Source organism: Ceratotherium simum, chromosome 17, assembly GCF_057802395.1.
Source record: "Ceratotherium simum simum isolate JZ-2026a chromosome 17, ASM5780239v1, whole genome shotgun sequence".
Lineage (NCBI taxonomy): Eukaryota > Metazoa > Chordata > Mammalia > Perissodactyla > Rhinocerotidae > Ceratotherium > Ceratotherium simum.
In genome coordinates this window covers 6,345,128-6,371,280 of record NC_141916.1, presented here as the reverse complement: position 1 = coordinate 6,371,280, position 26,153 = coordinate 6,345,128, and the positions used below count along the sequence as shown (strand labels likewise).

Sequence of the window (26,153 nt, the reverse complement as noted above, 5' to 3'; positions counted from 1 at the left end):
CTTCCCCCATACATAATGGTATTAAAATTTATCCATGAAAACCTGCCAAATTGTAATACTGTCGTCCCCATTAGGCCTAAACTCTTATTAGGAAGATTATAGAGAGATCATGTTAAATGGGTTAGGATAGTGTAGTTTATGTTGTAAACTGATTTATACATGTTTTTATCCCTTTGTGATAGTAAAGGGTATTTAAAAACTGAAATGATTTGGATGACTGAAGTAGATGGCTTTTAAAGTTCCTTCCAGTGGAGATGCCATGGGCCTTTGTTAAAGGAAACTGCACCCACCTGGTTTCCATCTGTAGCATAGGCTGCTCTTTCTGTCTCCAGTGCTCACTTTTCCTTCTTGGCTGGACCTCTGAATGTTGAGAGTTGCCTAAGGCATGATCTTTGGCTTTCTATCTCTTGGTCCCTTGCCTTAAATACTATCTGATGGCTCCTAGATTTTTATCACCGGCCTTGATGTCTTCCCGGGCTTCGCTTTGTGTATCCAGCTGCCTACTGGACAACTAGATGTCTAATAGGCATCTTGAGCATGTCAAACACACAAAACAACTTTTCATATCCATTTGCCCCTGTCATCATCATCATCCTCCACACTCATAACTTCTTCTTATCCATTTTTTACACCTCAGAAAATGGCACCACTTTCCACCGAGTAGCACAAGCCAAAAACCCAATTCTGTCATTCTGCACGTGTAAAGGCATCAGCAAATTCTATCATCTCTACCTCCTAAATATCCCAAACCTTGCTATTTCTCACCACCTGCACTCTCAATCTCCTGGACAAAGCCTCTTCATCTCTTGCCCGCACTTAGGCAGCAATAGCAATAGCTTCCTAAGATGTCTCCCAACTTCACTAAGACCTTCCAATCAATAATCCATTCTCTTCCCAAGGAACAAACGTATTTAAAAAGATAAATCAGACCTGTCAATCCCTATTTAAAATTCTCCAGGGGCTGGCCTGGTGGCATAGTGGTTAAGTGTGTGCGCTCCACTTCGGCAGCCTGGCATTTGCGGGTTTGGATCCCAGGCGTGCACTGCCACACCGCTTGTGAAGCCATGCTGTGGCAGCGTCCCATATAAAGTAGAGGAAGATGGGCACGGATGTTAGCCCAGAGCCAATCTTCCTCAGCAAAAAAAAAGAGGATTGGCATCGGATGTTAGCTCAGGGCTAATCTTCCTCACACACACACAAAAAAATAGAATAAAATTCTCCAAAGGCCTCCCATTGTCCTTAGAATAAAACCCAAAGTATCCACCAAGACCCTTTGTGACCTGGCACCCACCCGCCACTCAGTGTCATCTCCTACCTTAGTCACTTTCCTCTGAGTCACCATGCTTCAGGTACATTGGCCTTTCTGTTCCCCAGACGCCCTAAGCTTTTTCTTGCCTGGGGCCTTTCTGCTTTTTGTCTAGAACACTCTTTCTTGCAGAGCTTTGCAAGACTGACTGCTTTTCGTTTGTGTTGCACCCAGCTGCCCTTTATAAGAGAGCAACAGCCTTTCCCCAGCGCTGCCTCCTCCTCTGTTTGCGTCGCAGCATTTACCACCTGACCTGTGCTTATTTGGGCTTTTGCTTTATTTATTCTCTCTCCTCTCTTGTGATTTGATTCTGGGTGGCTACAGAGATTTGGCCTGGGGAAAAATGAGTCTAGTAGCAGCTCCTCTGAAGGAAATGATTGCCCACGTGGGTGGGAGCTGTATTAGGCAACAAATGATTATTCAGCCTACCCGGGCTCAGGCAAATGCAACCCCAGTTCTCCTCCTCCTGTTCCCACTTTGTAGCCATTCCTATCACACAGATGTACCATTTTTGACCTTTTCCTTGCTCAAGAGAAACTCAAAACAAGTTTTGCTAAATGCTTGGCTACAGTTGTTAAAGCAGCAGCAAGAATTAAATTATCAGCTCTGTATGGACCATCAGGAACTAAGACATGAAGGCAGGTGTGTAAAAGTTGCCTGTAGAAGTTTGGACATCCAGTTCAGTCCCATGAGATGCTTGTCTCTCACAGAATGTGTCTGTGGTTCAGGGTGAGGTACTGAATAGCTAGAGCAGAAAATAGGGAAGCACAAAGATGTTTATTCAGAAGAAAACAACTTTCTTCACTTGACATCTAATGTAAAAGCTCTGATCTATTTCTGGTCCTTTGAAAGCTATTCATGGTCATGTGAAAGCAGTTTTTGCAATTTGGTTCGCTTGGGTTGCTCTATTTTGCAGAAAGACTCAAAATAAGAGATAGACTGAGTCTTTACAATATCCATGGCTCTGGAATGGTCAAGGCCAAACTCATTAAAAGCCGGAGATGGGACCCAGGACACAAGATCATGGAGGCCTCTCAGATGGAGGCAGGAGTGGTGAAGTTATAGTAGAATACTTCTGCACGTGTAAAGGCAGAAGAGAGAGTTTCTTCTCTCTCCATTCTCATGACACTGCTTAATTCTGGGTCACATAGGAGCTTGGGGCTGCCCTGCAAATGACGTTGGCTGTTACTGTTCTGAAAACATGTATGTAGAACTTATTTCCCATGGAGTTCCATTATGGCAACTTTCATCTAGGACCAAATTTCTACCCCACTAGGGCCTCTTATGTCATGGAGTTTATGCCAAAATATTATCTCCCTGACAGCTGTGATCCAGTTATACTGACATTATACCCACCAAGTATACTTAAGCCCACCTCTCAGCTTTCGGGACAAGATGAAGTATTTGTCACAGTCCTCAATACGTACCTGAATTTCACCTTCATTTTTGATACTATTTGCAACCCTTTTGCCTAAGGAAATTAGCCTACTGTGGTGATTAGACTAATACCTAGTGGAATCTATCTTGGCAGCTCTTAGGATATTAAAAAAAAAAAAAAAAAAATACACCCTCCTGCTTCCAACAGTCTTTACTTCCCCAGTTTTAATCTATAATTTTGTGTATCCATTTGGAGTTTTTCACCCATCAGAACAACACTGTTTTGTTTTCATGAAATATTTTATTGGTTTCTTATGTATTTTCATCATTAAATGCACTTGGGTTATAACTCAACTCTTTGTGCAGAAGCTGGCTTTTCATATCGTCATTAATAGTTCATAAGCTCCATAGAATTACTTTAGGCCTTTTTAACCAAGTATCTTGAATCTTAACATCCAGTGTCATTTTAGCTTTCAGTTTAGAAAAAAGATCATTCTGTGACTGGCCTTGCTGTCTCAGGAGACCTTGAATAAGAATTTTATTCTTGTTTCTTTTGAAGTTCAGGATGCTTGAAAAACCTAGAGTGTAGAAAGTGCTGCGTGTCAGAAGTAACAAAATCATGCCTATTAAGTGACCTTACAGACGGGTAAGCACTGTAAGGTCAAAGAAGGAAATCTTCCATCAAAGCTCATCAGAAACCTCCTAAGTGTAGCACTCAAAGTCCAGAAGACACCTGGGGAGACCCCGGATCCATTACTAAGCCACGTGCCTGCTTCTCCCCAGCCTGTTAGGAAGCCACAGTGAAATCAGGTCTCTTACTGGGTCCAGACCTACCAGATCTGCCCAGCTGCATTGGGTGGGGAAACATGCATGGGTGCCTTTGTAATCTTGATGTTTATTCCCCAGAGAAGCCCCACTTAGAAATTTGAGGAGGGAACTGCTTAAGTCTGGGAATAATGAAAACTTAGTATATATTTTTCAGAGCTCTAACTCAATGGGGTACTTGGGGTTGGATTGCTTTCTTTTTCTTTCTCTTTTTCCTTCCTTTTCCTTCCCTTTCTTTCTCTTTTAAGTTGAAAAGAGACTTGGTTTTCGTAGTCAGGGGGAGGCTTTTCTCCAGGTTGTTTCCTCCCAATGTCGATTGTCTATAAGTCCCACTGAGATCCGTACTCATAAAATAAAGCAGCTTGTGTGATCTCCTTCATTATAATCAAGTCAAATCCGCCTTCTTTCAGAATAGTGGGATGTTTTGAAGCACTGGTACATCCCAAAGAAATGACGCCATTTCCTCTACAAATTCATGTTTTCGTAAGATTAGGTGCTTTGAAAGATAGAATAATTTTTCAGTCCCTCTGATGTGTCTAAAACTGCTACACAGAACCTTTATGGAGCAAGAGGAATACAAGAGGACTTTGCTCATCTGAGACAAGACGTTTTTAATTAACTGAAAATCATGCCTATCTTGGAGTGCAGCTGATTCCACTGGAGATGTATTAATGATGAGACTGCTTGCAGCATTTCACAATTGTATTTTGCTTGTATTTCTAAGTGTGATGTAGCAGCTACTGTCTGCTTTTTTAAATCAAGTTGATTCTCTTGTCTGCTTGGGGAGATAGCACCCCCGGGGACAGGGTCACAGGACGCTTTTACTTGATTGTTTTTGGTGCTTCTCAAACTTCCATGTGCATATGAATCACCTGTGGATTTTTTTAAACTTCGGATTCTAACTCAGCAGGTCAGGGCTGGGGACCAAGACTCTGCATTTCTAACAAACTCCAGGTCATGCTGATGCTGCTGGCCCGCAGACCACACTTTGAGCAGCAAGTTTTTAGAATATTTTCGTAAAAATCCCCAATTTAATAATTCTGAAATTGGAGTGTGAGAGTAGAGTAGAGAGAGTAGAGTGGGCGTGTCTAAGGACAGGGCAGTGGTGGTATTTCTACCTTCATAAAAGCAGATCTGATGGTTCACGTCCCGGTGGATGCATCTTTGTACAAAGGTTGCATCCCTTGTGCCCTCTACTACTCTTAGTAGCAAACTAATGAACAGTTTATATCTGAATTCCTTGAGAATGGAGATTATATTTTACTGTGTTCCAGTCTTCATATTCCTGGAGCCTAGCAAATTCCCAGGCACCTAATAGATGGCCAGTTAGTGAGTTGAATTGAATCAAACTGAATTGATTGAGCTTCATCAGGTCATATAGAGATGACCTGGTTTTACTCTTGTTTCTCCTTTAAGAGATTTATATTGCTTTTATGTACAAATTTAAAATTCTGTCAATAATTTATAACTGATCAATATCCAGAGTTATATTCTACTTTAAAATATTTTTTCTTAAAATGCAACATGAAAAAATAAATAGAAATACAAATTAAAGGTAGTGAACATTCGAGAATCCCAAAGTCCTTTTAGTCCTAGGAATACTAAACAAAATTCTATCTGCAATAAAAGCACTTTGGCAATCATTTCTTATTTAAGAATTTTATTCCAGCGATAAGAAAGAAGGCATTCCTGGACTATTTTGGCAGATTCAAGCCTCTTCTTCTCACTTCTGTTAGAGTACAGGTTATTATTGAGTCTTCACTAAATTATGCAAATCCGAAATATTAGAAAATATTGCATCCTAGAGGGAGTTCAGTAAGTCGTTATATCAACCTCAGTATGCATGAACGAACTTGAATGCTATTTTTTCTTTTCTTTGAGGAAGATTGACCCTGCGCTATCGTCTGTTGCCAATCTTCCTCTTTTTCTTTTTCTTCCAAAGCCCCAGTACCTAGTTGTGTATCATAGTTGTAGAGTTGTAGCTCTTCTATGTGGGATGCTGCCTCAGCATGGCTTGGTGAGCTGTGAGTATGTCCACGCCCAGGATCTGAACCAGCAAACCCCAGGCCGCCAAAGCGGAATGCGCAAACTTAATCGCTATGGGACTGGGCCGGCCCATGAATGCTATTTTTTCATTATTTTCTTTCAGTATTTGATTTTGCTTTTATTTTTTTAACAGCTTTATTTAGATATTATTTACATACCAGTTCAGTCGTTAAAAGTCTACAATTAGCTTTTAGAATATTCACAGAGTTGTGTATCCATCACCACAATCAATTTTAGAACATTTTCATTACTCCAAAAAGAAATCCTGCACTCCTTAACCATCACTCCCCAATTCCTCCATCCCCCAGCCCTGGGCAACCACTAATCTACCTTCTGTCTCTATAGATTTGCCTATTCTGGACACTTCATATAAATGGAATCATACAATGTGTGGTCTCTTGTGACTGGCTTCTTTGACTTAGCATGTTTTACAGTTGATCCATGTTGTAGCATGTGTCAATACTTCATTCCTTTTTATGGCTGAAGAACATTTCATTTTGTTTATCTGTTCATTAGTTAATGGACATTTAGGTTGTTTCCTCTTTTCAGCTATTAGGAATAATGCTGCTATAAACATTCACATACAAGTCTTTGTGTGAAAATATGTTTTTATTTCTCTTGTATATATACCCAGGAATGGAATTGCCAAGTCATATATTAAGTCTGTGTTTAGCCTTTTGACAAATTGCCAGACTTTTCCAAAGTGATTGCAACATTTTACATTCCCATCAGCAGTGTATGAGGGTTCCAGTTTCTCCACATCCTCCCCAACACTTGTTATATCTATGGCTGTGTGATTATAGCCATCCCAGCCATGCTACCGTCCTAGCCATAGTAGAAGTGGTATCTCATTGCAACTTTGATTTGCATTTCCCTGATGACTAATGATGTTGAGCATCTTTTCATATGCTTGTGGACCATTTGTATATCTTCTTTTTCTTTTCCTTTTTTTTTTTTTGCTGAGGAAGACTGGCCCTGAGCTAACATTTGTTACCAATCCTCCTCTTTTTTTGTTTGAGGAAGATTAGCCCTGAGCTAACATCCGTGCCAATCTGTCTCTATTTTGTATGTGGGTCACCGCCACAGCATGGCTGACAAGTGGTACAGTGGGATCTAAGCCTGCAAACCCAGGCTGCCAAAGCACCGAACTTTAAGCACTACGTCATGGGGCCGGCCCCTGTGTATCTTCTTTTGAGAAATGTCTTTTCAGACCCATTGCCCACTTTTTAATTGGGCTATTTGTCTTTTTATTATTGAATTGTAAGAGTTCTTTATATATATTCTAGATACAAATTCCTTATTGGTAATATGATTTGCAAAAAAATTTTCCCATTCTGTGGGTTATCTTTTTACTTGATAGTGCCCTTTGAAGCACAAAAGTCTTCAAATTTGATAAAATCCAATTTATTTTTTCTTTTGTTGCTTGTGTTTTTGACGCCATGTTCAAGAAACCAGTGCCTAATGCAAGGTCATGAAGGTTTACACCTATGTTTTTTCTAAGAATTTATAGCTGTCACATTTAGGTCTTTGATCCATTTTGATTTAATTTTTGTATATGATGTTCTTTTATTGTTTAAGTGCTGTGATCTTGGCTACCATGCAAGTCTGAACAGAGCCCTAAGAACATACCTGTCTGCAGAGTATAACCTTGAAACCTCCAGACACGAAGGCTTAGACATCATTGAGAACGCCGTTGACAACTTAGAGCCCAGGAGTGATAAGCAGAGATTCATGGAGATGTACCCAGCTGCGTTCTGTCCACCAATGAAGTTTGAGTTTCAGTCTCACATGGGTGATGAGGTCAGTAATTGATTATTTTAAAACTAATGAATTACCTCTTCACTTATGTTACTCTTCACCTGCTGTAACCCAACAGTTGTAAGAATTCCAGTTGTTTTCTCTCTCCTGCCTTTCCATGGGATCTTAGTGTAGTATTATGCTGAGATCAGCCACTACCACCTTATAAAGCAAAGATCAAACACTCAGATGCCTACAGAGGCCAAACAGATAGAGGTGAAAACTGTTGGGTGTAGCGCTCAACTGTCTCAGGATAGGGAGTTCTCCCTCCCCCTCAAGACATTCAGATTTAAATTCAAAACAAAACATTTTGCTGGCCCAATAGAATCGATCTGAAGACTTCTTGTAATCCTGATTTAAAGATCCCCATAAAGAAAAATATGGTGAATGCTAGGAAAATGGGAGAGAGGAAAAAATGCAAAACATTTTAAGACTCAAGTTGTCTCCACACTAGTAAAATGAGCATCAGAAATGATATATTATATCTTAAGTTCTTTATATGAAGTTAGTTTCTATCCTGTTTTACCCAAGGAAAAAAAATCCATTTAAACTGTTTATGAGTTACAGTCGTATATTTTATTGTCTGCGGACAGGGAAAAACAAGAAGAACCAATTAATGAAGCATGCTATATAGCACTTGGTGTCCTAGCTGTGCAAAACAATACTCATAGATTAAAAACTCAATTTTAGCTCATTGTGGTGACAGTATGTTTTTAAAAATAGATGTAATTATAATATCCATGGCAGATTTCTTTAATGTCATAATTTTTTCTGAAATACCTAGTGTTAAGACTTATATATATGTGTGTGCCTGCTGTATTTCTAACAATTTTATTTTTGCTTGATATGATAGAGTGAATTACTTGATTAGAAATGGTAGGCAGTTTTTATGCCAATAGCACATGAATTTGACAGGCAAGTGGCTTAAACCACCCAGAGTTATATTTTCAAAACCAACTGGGTTTTGTTTTAATTTTTCAGTTAATAGATATATTAAACATAGAATGATAAAATATCACGGAGAAGTGACTTCATTGGATTAATAGGTTTTTTATTATTATTATTATTTTAATAAAGTGAGTGTGTTGCCCTTTTATATGGCCAGTTCTGCCAGGGAGCAATGATCTCTATGATGTTTTGGAGACTCCATACAAAGAACGACCCATCTGCCAAGAGCATTTCTATAACAAGGAAGATAAGAAGAAATTGTTTGTTTCTGGTGCAATTTTAATATAATTAAACGGCTCTAATTTTGATCTTGTCCATAATTGAGATCATGGCCAAAATATCTTTCTACCAAAGCCTAAGAGAAATGGCCTCTTCAAGTTCATGGTGAATCAGGGGACTTGGCTGATATTGGCAAGGCAAGCCATGGTGAAAGATGCTAAAAATAGTTATTCTCATTTTCTGAGTTTTTCCTATGTGCCAGGCAGAGGTCTAAGTGCTTTATGTACATTACCTCATTTCATCCCCACAACAGCCCTATGGTGTAGGAACTCATTAGCCCTATTTTACAGATAAGGAAACTGAGGTTTAGTAACTTACCACAGTGCCTGGCTGGCTGGCGCCCTGGTGTGACTGCGGGTTCTGATTCCCCATCAGGTGTGTCAGGTCAGCGCTCAGCAACCAGTCCAGGCGGAGCTCATGCTCAGGTACCAGCAGCTGCAGTCCCGACTGGCCACGCTCAAGATCGAGAACGAGGAGGTGAGCATGCTCTGTGCCCCATGAGTAAGCCGAATTCTGGTGTAAACCGGGAGACGTTGTCACGTGACCTCAGCATGTTTGACATTCTAAATGCAGTCTCTTCATCGGGCTTTTTCAGCTAAATCGGGGTTCCTAAAATACTCTTTGTAGAGGATAAATGCAGGCATTCTGTATTCTACTATAGTTGAGTACTTTATCAGGGATTCACTGCATATGCACGTAAACACGCCTTTTATTCTTAAATTTGTAATTCGTGCTGAAAATAGTTCCCATACATTATCAAATTCAACGTATGTATCTAAGAATATACAATAATGTGTAAATGCAACTTTTGACTGACAGGTTGATTTAATCCTAACTTTTGACATTAGTATTTTTTTTATGCTTTTTGGTATTCTCTAGATTTTTGGTCCTGAACATGGCATCACTGATATAATTAGTACAAAAATCCTATTTTAAAATAATACTCGAATGAGAAGAGAAAACTGTTTATTTGCTGACATTAGTGGATTTAAATAGATAGAACATAAAACGCAGGGGCCGGCCCCCATGGCTTAGCGGTTAAGTGCACGCACTCCACTACTGGTGGCCCGGGTTCAGATCCTGGGCGCGCTGACGCACGGTTTCTCCCGCCATGCTGAGGCCGCGTCCCACATACAGCAACTAGAAGGAAGTGTAACTATGACATACAGCTATCTACTGGGGCTTTGGAGAGAAAAAGGAGGAGGATTGGCAATAGATGTTAGCTCAGAGCTGGTCTTCCTCAGCAAAAAGAGGAGAATTGGCATGGATGTTAGCTCAGGGCTGATCTTCCTCACAAAAAGAAAAAAACATAAAATGCAAATTATAAATATATGTTGAGCCAGAAAGCAGTTGTACAGTTCAGCTGCCTGTTTCTGAAATTAATTTAATTGGATCCACGTTCTCCTTAAATAAAAATATGAACCACAAATGTTTCTTGTATTAGTCAAGGCTTTCAGTTGTAATTTACGGGAACCCAAATCAAACTTATTCAAGTTAGAAAGTTTACTTATTGGTCAGTGTTTGCCATAACCTCAGGCATGATTGGCTCTGTGTTCAGATGATATTATCAGGACTCTCCCTCTTTTTGTCACTTTGAAGTGATATCTTCATGTGTGTTTGTAGGAGTTTTTGTCCCCTGTGCTGGGAGAGTCAGGACCACGTGGTCCCTACAGGTTGCCGGTCTCACCTCATCCCAGTGCCCTTATCTCTGAAATAGGATCCTTCATTGGCCTAACTTAAGTCATGCATACTTCTGGAGCAGCTGATACATCCAGGAAATGGGGTTCTCTCAATGGTCTGCCTAGATATTGTGCCCACTCATGGAGCCCTTTGATTGACAGCCCCAACAGGAATGTGTATTTCTACAGACAAACAATTCCCAAAACAAAGGAATGTGGGACAGAAGAAAACACAATAATTCATCTTGGTAAAATTATCAAAATTCACTTTAGTGCCCTCTTTTATTTTAATCCCACTGAGATGTTTTGAGCTATGTGAATATGTGTTTATTTCTGTTAAGAAAGAGTGATATGCTTCTAGACCACTATAGTTTGGTCAAAACCCATTGTAGCTTTCTGGCTTCCATTCTTCCTAAAAGAACTAAACCACCCCTTATTCAAACATGTGTATTCAAGATGCAACCAGTATGATTAAGACTTCAATCTCTGTGTGAAGTCCCACATATGAGCCTTTCCAGAGGAAAGCTGTTGCTCTCTTTGACGTGTTTTAGAGCTTAGGATTTTGGCGAGGCATCGCAAAATACTTGCCTAATGCAGTTTACCGGATTCTGGTAGATGTACGGTTTGTATGTCTAGTGACTTCCAATTTTTTTTCACGCGTATCCTCCTGCTGTTTTATTTGGAAACATTCTCTAAACTCCAGGAAAGAAGTGTGTTATATACAAGGTCAGAGCTGGCAACCCACAGAGGTGTTTTGCTTGTCTCCTGCAGTTTGGGCCTGTTAAAGACAGGGAGTCTGGCGACTCTGGCCATGCATTGCCCCATGACGGCAAGAGCTGGGGTATTTGACTTCCTCTTTGCCATGGTTGTTCAGCTCCAGATTTTCTTACATTGGACTCGTCCGTTTCTGTTACCTGTCTGGCCTCTGCGGGACTTTGAGTTTGTGACCCTTGATGGATGCCCCTTTGGGCATAATGTGGAGAAGCACAGTGTCCTTATAAGCTGACAAAGGCAGGCAATGCTTTCTGAGGGTCAATTTTAAAAAACTTACCATAGACACAAATGAATTGGGTTATCCTGATGTTTCTTGTGAGCATGACTAGTGGTTTATGATTTTTTGGATATGGAACAAATTCACTGTTTGGGATTGGGATTCCCAATGAAAGAAAGATTTGAATTGGATTTTTGACAGTCAGTAGATTTCCGTAGGTACTGAAGGAGGAAAAGATGTCTCACTGCATTTCAAGGCTGGAGAAGAGGGCAGTGTGACTATCAGCCAGCTTCTCCTTGGGGATGAGCCGAAGGGGAAGTTCAAGTCATATACGAGAGGCCTCGAGAGCCAACTTCGGGAGTTTTAGATACTATGGACCAGTTCTCTTCAGGACAATAAATCTTTGTTGAGCAGCTTCTAAAGTCCACGTATTTTGCCAGGTGTGGGGAGTACAGGGATGAATAAGTCACAGTTAGCGCCTGTCTAGCAAGAGAGCCAGACCATAACAAGTCATTTATATAACATAAAAAAATAAGAGACGTAACTTGGGAACAACATAGCAATCTTTGCTAATTTGGAGTCTTGTGCAGCACTTTTCTCTACCATAAATAAAGAATTTGCCTCTGATCTTCCACTAAATGAAGGACAGAAAATTGACACATTGGTATCAAACCAAAATATACAAGGAAAGAAACATGTATAATTCTGTGTCATTCTCTGCCTCTGCACAAACATATACACACTCATAAAGTCCAAAATTTACTGGAAAGAGTTCAGTTAACTAAAAATAATTATGACTGGCCAGTGAAAAGATTAAAGTTGAGAGAGAATTTCATCCAAGTTTACAAAAGTGTGGACGGTACAGCTAAGTAGAACATGAACCTTTTCTTCAAATCTTAAACAACTACAAGTAATGGGTACCGTTTGAGACTATAGGAAGCCTTTAGAAAGGAGTGTCCATGCTAAGAGCCCACAGACCATATCTGGCCATGGATAAATTTTCTTTGCTCTGCAGTGCTTGATTTTTAAAAATTAGTTGCTGTCATTTAAAAATTGGAAGTTTTAGATAAAAATATTGATTTCCAGTTTCTAAAAAATTAGGAAGTCTGATCAAACTAGACCTGCATTTCTGCAGGACAGTAACTGGCTTGAGCTGAACAATAGATGCTCCCCTTAGACACAGAGTATCTGCTTTCTGTTTGACGTGCTCCCCACTCAGCCCACTCGTCTCATTTTCATTCCTTGCTTGGCCTTTAAAGGTATTTGAGTTAAGGACAGCCTTACTCTTAAGCAGTTTGCCCCATTTTCAGACCATTTGTCCAATATTTGGTCCGAAAGTAGAGCTTTCATAAGCGTATCACTTCTGTGTTATGAGTAAAATTTTCTCACATATAAAACAACTGGTCTCTCTTAAGTTATGGTAGATTTATCCTCCTGAATTGAATGGAAAAGAGAGAAGCCTATAATTAATTTCTCAATTAAGTGGCAACAGTGTTTAATGAACATATAAATTTTCCTAACACCACTTAAAATCTTTCACCATTGGTTTACTAGGGAGTATTTCACAGACTATACCAAAAATGTATTCCTTACACAGGACATTTTCAGCATAATGAACAAGATTTTAGGCAAACATTCGAGAGAATTTTCATGGGATGAGTAATTGAGGAAAGTAAGAGAGATTTTGGTTATACCTCGCTATAAAAATCCTGGGGTAGAAAAATCACATTTCCCCCCTCCCCAAATTTCCCATAGTACAGTGACTGCAGCTGAATCCTAAGTCATGCAAATCAGTGATCAAACCCTTATGGACAATTGTCAAATTCTTTTAAGACTTTTAAGAGTTAAGGTATAAAATGTGAAGCTTGATTACTACTTAATCATAACTGCTGTTTCTGATCTTTTTAACTTCATTTTTACTTATTTGTTTCTTACTTGCCTGCAACCTTCTACTGATGAGGTTGACAGTAAAAGCCTAAGTAAAAGAAAACTGGCATTTATTTCCTAACTGAGAGCATCATCTTGGCCAAAATTGAAAACAAGGTCAACTATCTTTCACTGAAAACGTGTATTTTTAGAAGTAGTATGTATATATTTTTTGTTTCAAGTAAGCTTTAACTCGCTGGGCCTTGGTTCAGAAGAATACCAAGGGGAATAAGGAGAGTTTACAGAAAGGGTCTAAAAGTGAGTCATGGGCTAGGGCATCTCGAAGAAAATGGTAGAGCTCAAGATGACTGTCAGCAAAGAAACCCCGGGTTGGTGGTGTGTGCTGAACATTTCTTTGGCATCTGTGGATTTAAAAGGAGCATGACGTCAGCTTCCACTGTTCATCCAGTGAACTTTCTTGATAATCTGCTGCGTGGAAGGCACTGTGCTAGTGACTGGAGATGGAAGGTGAATAAGCTGTGACCTCAAGTGGCTCCCACTGGAGATGGAAAACGTCACCCTCTGAAGAGTGTGGCAGGCGCTTGAGAGAAATGGATTTGGGATCATGCTCCTCAGACCACACTTAGCATCAGGTCCACCCAGATGGGTCATAAAATCAGAGTCAGTGTTGACTGCAGGACAACAGGCTTTCTGAGACACGGCCGAAGCAGAGAAGTTGTTCAGAAAGCCCTGGGCAATAATGATGTTTTCTTCTTTGAGTTAAGTTGTATCATTGCTGAGAATGAATTTTGTTCAAAAAGTCAGGAGAGCCTAATGTTTGTAAATGTCCCCTTAAATGTAGGTGTATAGATTATTCGTGTGAATTCCTCTGGAAAAGTGATATGACCCCTCCCCAAAAACTTGGAGGGAGCAGCAAAAATTGGACTATTTTTCCAGATTTGGTAACACTTACCCAGCACAGACAGGGTCACTGGCATCTGTACCCCCTGTTAAGGCACCAGGAGAAAGGGAAGACTATAGCCAGATGCTCTGCGGCTCCTGCCTTCTGGGGCCTGTGCTGGCGGTAAGTTTCTGTACCCTTGGCTAACTAACTATGGCATTAATCCAATCTATGTGTGTGTACGAGTGTATATGGTCTCCTTCTGCTAATTTTTAATACATCTGAATTGATACAGTGCTATAATTGAAGTGCGTACAAGATGAGTGGTGTCAAGGAGTAGTCAGGTGGGAAGGGGAATGCAGGGAGGGGGTCACCTTCACAGAGGGAGTGATAAGTCTTAAAGGATGAATAGCCCTGCACCAGGGGCAAGGTGCCATAAAATAATGTGGTGTGTGTTAGGGGTTGAATTGTGTTCCCCCAAAATCCATATGTTGAAGTCTTAACCCCCAGTACTTCAGAATATGGCCCTATTTGAAGATAGAGTCTTCACAGATGTAATCAAGTTAGAGTGAGGTCATTAGAGTGGGCCCTAATCCAGTGTGACTGGCGTCCTTATAAAAGGGGAAATTTGGACACCGAAACAGATAGAGAGAAGACAGTGTGAAGAGACATAAAAGACGTCCATTTACAAGCCAAGGAGACAGACCTGGAACTGATCCTTCCCTCGCAGCTCTCAGAAGGAAGCAACCCTGCCAACACCTTGATCTCAGCCTTCTAGCCACCAGAACTGTGAGGCAAGAACTTCTGTTGTTTAAGTCCCCCAGCCTGTGGTAATCTGCTATGGCACCCCTAGAAAACTAACACAGTGAATTTGGAGAATGAATCCACAAAGACTTGCTTGCTTTCTCCAACGATCGTAATGTCCTAGGAGAAAAAAGGCAAAAGAGCCAGTCTGCAGAAGCCCCCAGAAGTCTCCTCTCCCCATCATTCGTTTGATCCACATCTAGAGTCCAGGCCACCTGGGCTCTCCTCCAGGGCAGTACAGTCTTCGGTTTTTTGTAATTCCTTGTCACGTTTTTGGCCTCTCCTTCTACCAAGCCTGCTGCTAATGGGGAGTCATTACAAGCTTCATATTAGCTGTTTTATATTTGCCTCATTATATTTCCCCTTGTGACTTATTAACATGGCTTCTGTGTGTCAGAAGCTGGTGTTATTCTTCTTCGAGAACATCCTCTGGGATAATATGTCATCCCAGCCATCGTTTCTGGTGTTTTCTGTCACATCCTTGATTCCTCCTGATAATTCCAAATTTAACCCTGACACTCTTGCTTCTGAGATGGAAGTTGAGAAAAGAAGAAAAACAGTGTTGTTGACGATGACACGGCGGCCTCTGGGTCCACAGTAGGGTCCACAGTTTGTGGGCCTGTTACCAAGGTCTCCGGTGAGCATGGATCCTGTCTGGTCCCTGGGCAGATGTTACTGCCTCCAAGGCCTCGGTCAGTAAGTCTGGTGCTGGGACAAGGGTCCACTTCAGGGTCTGCAGCTGGTCCACAGATGGCATATCTGTTACTAGGTGCTTGAATGAGTATGACACCTGCCACGTCACTGGACAGGTCTCTGGCAGGCAGGAGTGGCCTCGGACCACAGCTGTGCACAGCTGGAAGTGCGTCACGGGTCCTTCAGGTCTACAGCCAAGACCAAGGTCTGCAGGCCTGCCTCCAGGGGGCACAGATGAGCATGTCTCCCTCCAGGTCTCTGGGCGGGCAGGTCCGCTCCTGGACTGCTGTTACCAGAGAGGGACCAGAGCCAGGTTACAGGGCTGCTTCAAGATCTGAAGTTGGAGCAACATTGGGGGGTCTGCCTCCAGGGGCACAGATGGACATGTCTCCCGCCTGGTCCCTTGTCAAGTAGAACTGCTCCCAGACTCTAGCTGGGCTCGTCGGGGGCCAGATTACAGGGCCACTTCAAGATCTGCAGTCAGACCAAGGTTGGCGGACCTGCTTCTGGAAGCATGGATGGCCATGTCTCTCATCGGGTCCCTGGGTAGGCAGGACTACTCCTGGACTGTGGCTGGGAGGGGCCAGAGCAGAGTTACAGACCACTTCAAGATCTGCAGATGGACTAAGGTCAGCAGGTCTGCCTCCTGGAGCATGGCCAAGTGTACCTTCCAGCAGGTCCCTGATGGGTAGGACTACTCCTGGACCAGGGCTGAGAGGGACCAGAACTGCATCATGGGCTGCACCAGGGTCCACAGCTGAGACCAAGGTCAGTGGGCCTATTATCTGAGGCACAGGTGGGCGTGATGACTCCTGGGTCCCTTGGTGGATGGTGCTAGTGGGCAGGACCAAGGCCAAAAAGGACCTTGGGGACAGGGCTGTTTCCACCTGTAGTCGGGACCACGGTTGGCAAGCCTGCCACCTGGGCACAAGCCTGCTTTCTTAAATCCATCCTCCTCGGTCTTGGGCTCCACCAAGGTTTTGCAAGCTCCTACCTGGAAACCAAAGCTCCCACAAATGCACTTTTGTCCATGGATGGCTGCCAAATCATTGTTGCTGTGGGGGGTGTGTGAGCAGGGGACCTCCTATTTTGCCACCTTGCCCACGTCACCTCCAGGATGGTGAGTCTTTTCATTCAGCCTGTAGATATATAATCATGATTTCCTTAAAGTAGCTACTTACAATATTGATTTTTTAATGATCTTTAATATGCTTTTTTCCAGTAATATCTATCCTTTGCATTGTGCATATCCCCAGGAATAATGACTAAGTCTGTTAAATTTCTTTGCCTCCTTCTTGTATTTTTTCCATCATATGACCTATGACCTCTTGAAGCATCTGAACTAGCACTGATTGCTATTGTTTCCTCCCTAAATAGTATTTTGTTGTTTTAAAAAAAAATGATAATTGAAAATATTTCTACTTTCTGTAATTGTGGACTAAATCATTGAGCTGATTCTTTCAGATTTCGCTGTGCAGGACAAGGTGCATGGCCACGCCTGAAGCCCCTGACACAGGGAACCATGTGTTCTCAAAAGGAGGAGCATCAAAGGTTCTGAATGCAAATAAAAGCCAGTGATTCTGAGCTGTTAGTGCCCCTAATGGCATGGAAAAATAAATAAACATTCTCTCTGGAGGGTGATAACCTCACTAGACCCCAAATAACTCTACAAAGGATGTCCAGCAAAGATAACTAGGCACGTGAGTAGACGAGAAAGCATGAGTGATAGAAGAAATTACAAATAATAGAGTCATGCTCACAGGGACTCCAGATATTCGGATTATCAGAAACAAACTGTAAAGAGCTACTTACTGTGCTCAAGGAGATGAAAGCCAACCTTAGATTTCAGCAGGGAGCTATAACCTATAAACAGTGAAATAACAGTTTTGAAAATGGACCACATAGAAATTCTAAAACTGAAAAATACAATAACCTAAGTTAATAAATCAGTGGATGGTTTTAACATCAGATGAGACACAGCTGAAGAGTGAATTATGAAAGTGGAAGACAAATCAGAAGAAAATAATCAAAATGCAGCATGGAAAAACAAAAGGATAGAAAATAAAAAGAGATATAGAGAGGGGTAAGAGATATAGAGAACACAATGATGTTTACATACTAATGAAATTCCCAGAGAGAAAGATGATAGAAAAGAAAGTAGAGACAGTATAAAGATATTTATGTAAAGATATTTTTAGTCTATAAAAATAAATGCAAAGTTAAAAGCTGAAAATTTATCCGAGCTTATGAAAAACATCACACAATTCAAGAAGTCCAAAAAAATTCCAGGTAGAATATCTTTTAAGAATCCTTACCTACACACATCATGGTGAAATTGAAGAAAACTTTAAAAGCAGCTGGAGAAAGAAAGCAGAGTTCATTCAAAGTAGTGATAGACTGACAGCAAACTTCTCACACAACAGGAACAAAGAAGCCACAAGAAAGCACAGTGATTTCTTCAATGTGTTGAAAGAAAATAACTACCAACCAGGAAAAATATCTTTCCTAAATGAAGGTGAAATAAAAGACATTTTCAAGTCAACAAAAACAGTTTACCACCAGCAGACTCACACTAAAAAGAATTTCTCAAGGGAGGGTGCTCTTAAAAATATAGGGAATAGAGATCAAAGAATGTCATAAATATATGGATAAAGTTAAATGAATACTGACTGTATATAACAACTAATGTCTTGTATTTAAACAAAAATAAATATTTAAATATGTTACAGAAATGGCAGATAAATCAGAAGTAAATTGAGTTAAGGTGTTCTATACTCTGTACATTGAGGAAAGGGTAAAGCTATCAATTTACATTAGACTTTGATAAGCGAAGGTGGAGTACAACCTAAATGTGGAAGATAATTGTGGAAGATAAATTTAAAAGCTCCTAGAAGATAACATAGAACAGTTCTTTATGGCCATGAGATAGGAAAGTATTTCCTAAATAAGACACAAAAAGCACTAATCATAAAGGAAAAGATTGTAAGTTGATTACATTAAAATTAGAGACTGTTCATCTAGACACTACAGAAAGAGTAAAAAACCAGAGCACAGAGTGGGAAAAGATATTTGCACACATATAATTCACAGAAGACTCATATCCATATCTACAACTGTGTAAGAAAAGGACTCATAATCCAATAGAAAATTGAGCAAGAAATTCAAGCAAAGTGTTTCCAAGAGAGGAAATCCAAATTGTCTTAAACATATGATAATGTGCCCAATCTCAGTCATCAGAGAAATGCATATGAAAAGCGGAGTGAGATACCACCACACATCCAACAAAATGGTTTAAATTTTAAAAGCTGACAATACCAACTCTTGAGGAAGTGGAGTAACAGGAATTCTCCTACTGTGCTGGTGGGAATACAAATTAGAACAATAATTCTGCAAAACAATCTGGCATACCCTATAAGAAGCAATTCTACTCATGTATGTGTGGCCCAACAAAAATATGTTCATAGCAGTAGAATTCATAATGGACCGAAACTAGAAATGTCATCTGTCAACAGTAAAATGGATGAATTATGATGTATTCTTGCAATGAATATTCAGCAATGAAATACTATACTCACAAGAAATGAATAAATCTTACTACATAAAGTTGAGAAAAGAATCAGGACAAAAATCACACGTGCTGTAGGATTCCATTTATATAAAGTATAAAAGGGGCAAAACTAATATATGATTAGAAATCAGGGTCGTGGCCACCTTTGAGGAGAACAGAGTGTGTGGTGATTGGGAGAAGCACAGGGTACCCGTCACATACTGTATTTCGTGATCTGAGCAGTGGTCACGTCAGTGTGCTCACTTTCTGATAATTCATCAAGCTATACTCTTACGGTCTGTGCATTTTTCTTTGTGTAGTTTTAGTTCAGTTAAAAAGGCTATTTAAAACAAAAAAATGTAATTGAGAGAGTACCCAGTGATACATGGGATTTATAAGGACTCAAATATAAGATGATATCCTCCATAGGATAATTTTGAAGAAATCTTCTCCTTGTCTTGGTGACATGGGGCGGTTGTTTACCTGTCCCTCCCCCCTAATAGACTGAGCATCTTAGGCAGGGCCTGTGTCCTCGTCTCTGCCTGGCAGAGTGCATTCTCACTGAGTGTTTGTGGGATTCACGAAATAACGTACTAGCGTGAAAAATGCGTTCCTGTTCCCAGGTTAAGAAAACGACGGAGGCCACCTTGCAGACAATACAAGACATGGTCACCATCGAGGACTATGATGTGTCTGAATGCTTCCAGCACAGTCGCTCCACGGAGTCTGTGAAGTCTACTGTCTCGGAAACCTACCTGAGCAAGCCCAGCATTGCCAAGAGAAGGGCAAACCAGCAGGAGACGGAGCAGTTCTACTTCATGGTGCGCCCATTCCTTCCCCAGCCACTCATCTGGGGGCCCCAGACTCTGCTTCTGGAGTTGCAGCAGAATCCTGGGCTTCTTTATTAAGTATGGACTGCTGTCTACCCTCAGAGCCCCTGATTCAGTCGGTCTGGGAGAGGATTTAGGATTAGTACTTTTTTAAAAGCTCCTCAGGTACTCAGATAGGCAGACAAATTTAGCAAGGAAAATTGACAGAATCCTCTAAAACACAACACTCTTAAGCAGAGTGCACTTAAACTTGAATGTGCAAACACGTCACCAGGAGAAGCTGATTCCACCAGGCAGGTTTTGATTCCAGTAGGTCTGAGGAAGGAGGGACCTGAGAGTCTGCACCACTAATAGGCTCCCACATGATGGTTGATGCTGCTGGTCTGCATCAGACCACACTTTGAGTAGAAGGTTCTAGGATCTAGAAGATAAAAGTGGCTGGATTTTAGATATTGTGTGGGAAGTTCCTTGACACTGAATTAAAAAAAAAAAAAGGTTAAAAATAAATCTTTCCTTTTGCAGAAACTCCGAGAATATTTGGAAGGTAGTAATCTCATCACAAAACTTCAAGCCAAACATGACTTGTTGCAGAGGACCCTTGGAGAAGGTCAGTTATTTGAAATAGATGGGAAGATGGCGTGGGTTATATGTTGTGTCATATATATTCCACGAAGGGTGTGACTCGTGGACTTGTGTTTTGAGAAACAGGGAACACTGTATGTGTAGATGTGGTTTTATCTGTATCTGTAGCAATCAAATTCTCCCTGGAACTATTTTCTTCATCAGCTTGGTGCTAACCTTGGAGAACAGGGACATATAGGGAGGGCTGAGGAAGAATCTTCAGAGCTCGGTGCTCCCAGCAGTAGAAGAGTCCGGAGGAGCAGCACCTGTCCCCACCTGCTGATCCCCAGGGGCTTGTTTCCCTTCTTGGACTCTCCACCCTCCCAGACCCAGCCTTTTGTTTTCATGGGCCAGTATGTGTTGTCCCATCTAATGCCTTTTTGGAGTCTAAAACCAGTTAAACCAGTTTGGGTGATTTTTTTTTTTCTTTCCATGGGCATTGGTTTTAGTTGAGAAATAATCTAATTACATTAAGTATATTGCTGTATCTAGTAATAACAACAACAATGGCTGCCACTGATAGAAGGCTTTCTCTGTTCTGAGGCATTGTTGGGAGCTGTATATTTAACTGGGCACTATTAATTTCCCCATCTTTACAGACAAGAAAACCGAGGGAAAAAAGGGATTATAAGCAAAGGGGATTGTGTAAATGTTGCTGTTTCTCTTTTCATCTTCATGAATTTAAAAGGAAAAAAATAAATACAAGCAAAGTCCCTGTCCTAAGTGCCGTATAGTCTGTAACTTGAATTATCTTTTATTCACACTAGATCCTGCTGAAAGTTATAAAAAGTGAAAAGGAATACAGGTGGGAGTGGGAAATGAAGGGACTGAGTTGTGTGAGTGACTCAGGCCAAAAAGAGATTGCTGCTCTTGACCTAAAGTCTTGCCTCCTACCATTCTAGAACCTTCCTTGCCCATAAATCAGTGTTTCTATCACCTTATCTTCTGGTTTCCTCCACAGGATCCATTATTCTCAGGGAATGACCATATGGAGAAAGGTCATCATGACCTAAGAATCCATGTATTACAGTTAGTATGCCAGGCTCTAAGATAAAAGGCCGGTTTCACTTAGAAAAACAAGTTAACATTTAAACTACTAAAAAGTGTCTTAAAAAATAAAATAACCAAACACAATGTGTGAACTTTCATTAGATTCTGAATCAAAAAGCAAAAAGTATCGGGGCTAGCCTGGTGGCTTAGCGGTTAAGTGCGCGCACCCCACTCCTGGCGGCCCGGGTTTGGATCCCGGACGTGCACTGACGCACCGCTGCTCCGGCCGTGCTGAGGCCACGTCCCACGTACAGCAACCAGAAGGATGCGCAACTATGACACACAACTATCTACTGGGGCTTTGGGGAAAAAGCGGAGGAGGATTGGCAATAGATGTTAGCTCAGAGCCGGTCTTCCTCAGCAAAAAGAGGAGGATTGGCACGGATGTTAGCTCAGGGCTGATCTCCCTCACAAAAAAAAAAAAAAAAAAGCAAAAAGTATAAAAGGCATTTTAAAGACAATTGGGGAAATTTAAATATAGAATATATATGGAATGATATCATTGAATTAATGTTAATTTTTCTAGCTATGATAATGGCATTATGGTTATGAGGGAGAACATTCTTATTCTTAAGAAACACTTGCTGAGTGTCATAATGTCTGTGACTTACTTTCAAATGGTTCAGGAAAAAAGAGAGAAGGAAAGAGAAGGAAATAAAGCCATTGTGGCAAAGTGTTAACAATTGGGAAATCTAGGTGAAGGGTATGTGAATGTTCCCTGTGCTGGTCTTTCAACTCTTCTGTAACAGAGGTTTGAACTTAAAAAAAAAAACCTCGTTTTTTCTTTGAATAGTTTTCTTATATCAGCAATCTTTTTCCTTTTTTTTCTCTTTTTTCCATCATAGAATCATGTAAGGTCTTTTTTTCTTTTTTCCATTTTTCGCAAATGCTTGATATTTCAATGGTGCCCCCAAGGTCATTTGCCAGAAGCATGAATGCCGTTATGCAGAAAGCATTATGCCAAAGCATAAATTATCGTAAGTAGGGGTGAATGCTTGCAGGCAGAGTCGTTCCCTACAGGACTGGAGACAGCACTTTAGAAACTGTGAGTTGGAGGGAATTAAGCAGTGGGTGAATTCATTCTTGGCACTGCATGCAGACACGTGTTAATACGCTTGGGGTCACATTCTGAAACATTTATGGTGCTCATTCAGCATAGATTCCCTTATGTCTCCTGGAGAGAGGGCCCCAATGGTTAATATTATTATACATGCCATTATTGGATAGGGCTCTATTTTAGCCAATTTGCTGAATCCGTACGCCAGATTCCGTCTTTAGCTGCTGACCTGTGTAAAGCCATATTGTACCTTGTGAACTCTAAGCCAGGATTTCTTTATCTTGGGATTTCTTTCAGTGGGTTCTGGTGTCCTGGTGACACAGCTGTGTTCAGGTGTACCAAGCTTTCACCGGACTGAATTTATTCTGCATAAGAAACTGGGTGGTTCTCATCCCGTGGCAGCAGACACACTAGCCTCTGCCCACTGGCTTCGGACCTCTCTGCTCCCTGGCCCTGCCCCACGTGTGGACTTGGCAGCACACCAGTTGTTGGTTACTGCCTGGGCTTGAGCCTGGCAGCTTTGCCCAGAGAAAAGGCAAGCTTGGAGGACGTGCCCCACCTTTTAGCTCAACCATTGTGAGCCTGCTGTCCTTCCAGGCAAGCCCTGTTCGCATTAATAGGCTTACACCTAGGGGGACTAGCAGAGTTAATGACGCCTGTCCCACAGTGAGATAATCCAACTGTGAGCCCTTATGAAGGAATCCAAGTCTGGGTTTGGCTAATTAAGGTTAGTAGCACAGGATTAAACGGTGTGTTTGGAGGCAGTCCTGACTTTTTATATAGAAATCACATCTCTGAAATATACTAGACTCACTGCTGCAAAAGCTGCCTTCGTAGTAAAACAAATAGAGCCTAACCCAGGGGTTTAGCGGTGGATCGGACCCAGCTGACACTGTAACTACAGACATGTGTTTGGCCTGTCTTACTGCTGGCTCTTGGCAGGCTACCAGTGGCCCAGTAAGTCCTTTGATTTACAACACTGCAAAGCAACTAGATTGGGCTCTTAAAGTGGCACTGTCGAAATTCAGAATCCCAAATCTTTGAAAACGATTGAAAGAGAGAGAAACACACCATGAGTTGTTAAGACCAAAGTCATCATCTTCTTCATCCTTCAGCAACACAATTATATCCTTTTGTGATGTCATTTGATTTTAAATTGGAAAAGTTAAATCGAGCACAGTCAGTGAGCTGTATACACCCATAAAACTGAAGCATGGAAATTTTTTTTGGTAATGAACCTTAATGTTCACATTGGCTTCTTTGTGTGCCACATTTGGAGTTAAGGGGTGTAAATATCGGTGCAATTTTTGCTAAACACAGAAAATTGCATGCTGCAAGCTGAGTTCTGTGTTATATTGTTTCACGCCCTGGGCATGAGGTTCCTGACACAGGAATTAAATAGGTTGTCCTCACTCAATCCATTGTCTGCATGTGAGTAGGAGCACAAGTATACTTTCAAAAGAGAAGCTGATTGTGAGCAGAAAAGCACTGCGGTGTTGGTGGCTTAAGGAAGAGAAAGGCCTGGAAAGTAACGCCAGGAGTCCTTACCAGTCATTCATCAGGGACCAAATCCGGGGTGCTTCGTTCAGTTTGAGCTGTGCACATTTTAAATGTTTTATCTAGTTTGGGGGCTCAGATTGCCACCAAATTATATTTTGGTTTTCCCTTTTACTCTGTGGAGATAAAATACATTTGGGTGTGAAAAATAATTCACTTCCTAATTCTCAAGTGAAATTGTAAGAGTAGTCAAAGTAGGTGTTTGTACCAAGAACAAGCTAATCCTGGGTCATAGGTCGTTTTTTTCTTTCAAATGGCTTGTATGGGGGGCGGTGGGGGGGGGGCAGTTGTCTGTTGTTTTTAATAATTAAGTAGGCTTCCAAAGAAAGGGATTGAAATCTAATCCTCAGACCACTGGAAGCTTTCACATTTCTCCGGGAAGCAGATTCTTCTAAGCTTGTGTGTTATTGATCTATTAATGATGAAACTGATTAAAAAATAAAACCTCATTCATCAGTTGAGACACTCTCAGTACTATTAGCTGACAAAACCAATGGATGTGGTGATGGTGGTTATACTATGAATGATAGTTCTTGCAAAGCTTGCTCTTGGTTCATTAATCAAAATGTATCTTTTTAGGTTTTTAATTTTTTATCTCATACTATTAACCATGAATGGATGGAGCAAAATGATTTTAAGCCATTTCATATATGATCTTTTTCTAAATCTAGAGAATATTTGGTTGAGATATTTTAACAAAAGTAGCAAAATTTCAAAGTTAAAAAGCATTTCATTTTTAAGGAATTATCATTAGTGTCTTAATTATTGGATCACTTGAATGATCAACCTCTGTTATGCAATTTAATTTTATAGGTATTTATTAGATTTATTTAACAATTTATTATATTTATTAAATCTTCAGTATTTTGTATTTGGCTTTAGCCATATGGAGCACACAGAAGTGTAAGCCATAATACCTAGGATCTTCTAGGATCTTTCAGAGTATTTGCTGGGGGAAAAAAGACTTACATTTTTACAATATATTACTTGGGAGCTCAGGTGTAGAATTAGAACAAATCTGGACCCTAATGCCAGACCCAACACTCCCTAACAGCGTGACGTTAGGCAAGTCACTGCTTTCTGTATGCTCAGTCTCTTCTGTAAAATAAGAATAATAATAGTACCTGCTTCATAAGGTCATTGTGAAAATTGTGAGTTAAAATATAGGAAGTGCTCAGAACAGTGTCTGATAAATGTTAGACATCATGGCTTTGTTTATTGTTGTTACTAATGTATTTTATGTCATGCTTCTGTGTTACAATGAAATATGCAGCACAAGCCACATAGTTTCTCTGCCTTCAACCCTTTACTCATTCTACTGACTCACCCTGGGGGGTCTCAGCCAGCTCCCAACGCCCCAACACAACCTAAATGGTAGTAACTCTTAAATCTAAGTCTCCAGCCCTATCTCTCTCTGTGCTTTAACCCTGAACAGCCAGCTTCCTGCTGAAGGATGCCCCATAAGGCACCACATGCTGCATTCAGCTCACCGCCTGCCCTCTCCACTTTCCGGTAGATCTTCTCTCCCACTTATGAATAGCTGTAAATTGTTCTGGAGTTCTGTGTCACCTCTTTTTTCATGTCCCTCAAAGTAGCAGAAGGCCAGCAAAAGGAAGAGATTTACACTTAAATGATAGGTAGACCGACACTTACAGTGGCCTGGGTCTGGGTTAAGAAAGATATTTTCTGATATTAACTGTTGCCCCATTTAGTAAATAGATATTAATCAAATACTTTGTTACTTGTTATTCAAAAGCAGATAATAGAGTAAAAGACTCTTTTGCAGCCTGGAAGTGTTCATTCACCACAAGCCAGCCTTCTCTGCGATAGTTCTGTTGGCCTTGCCCTATAAGTCTGAATCACTGCATTGTGGTATGATGGGCTGGGCTCGCCTGTCCGTGCCACAACATGACCCATCTGTGCCAGCTATCTTTTCAAGCTCTTTCAGAACCATAGCATCATTTTGCAAACAACCCAGT

At 40.9% G+C, this 26,153-nt stretch overlaps 1 protein-coding gene across 2 annotated transcripts in view; it reads left to right on the top strand.

Moving 5' to 3' along the window:
- The window catches only part of SRGAP1 (SLIT-ROBO Rho GTPase activating protein 1), a 232,084-nt gene that overhangs the window by 160,058 nt on the left and 45,873 nt on the right, over positions 1–26,153 (top strand). For both annotated transcript variants that reach the window (XM_014786697.2, XM_004429363.3), the window contains exons 7-10: positions 7,133–7,354; positions 8,954–9,055; positions 19,683–19,880; positions 20,412–20,496. In XM_014786697.2, the coding sequence (XP_014642183.1) occupies positions 7,133–7,354; positions 8,954–9,055; positions 19,683–19,880; positions 20,412–20,496 (607 nt within the window). The remainder of the gene's footprint in view (positions 1–7,132; positions 7,355–8,953; positions 9,056–19,682; positions 19,881–20,411; positions 20,497–26,153) is intronic.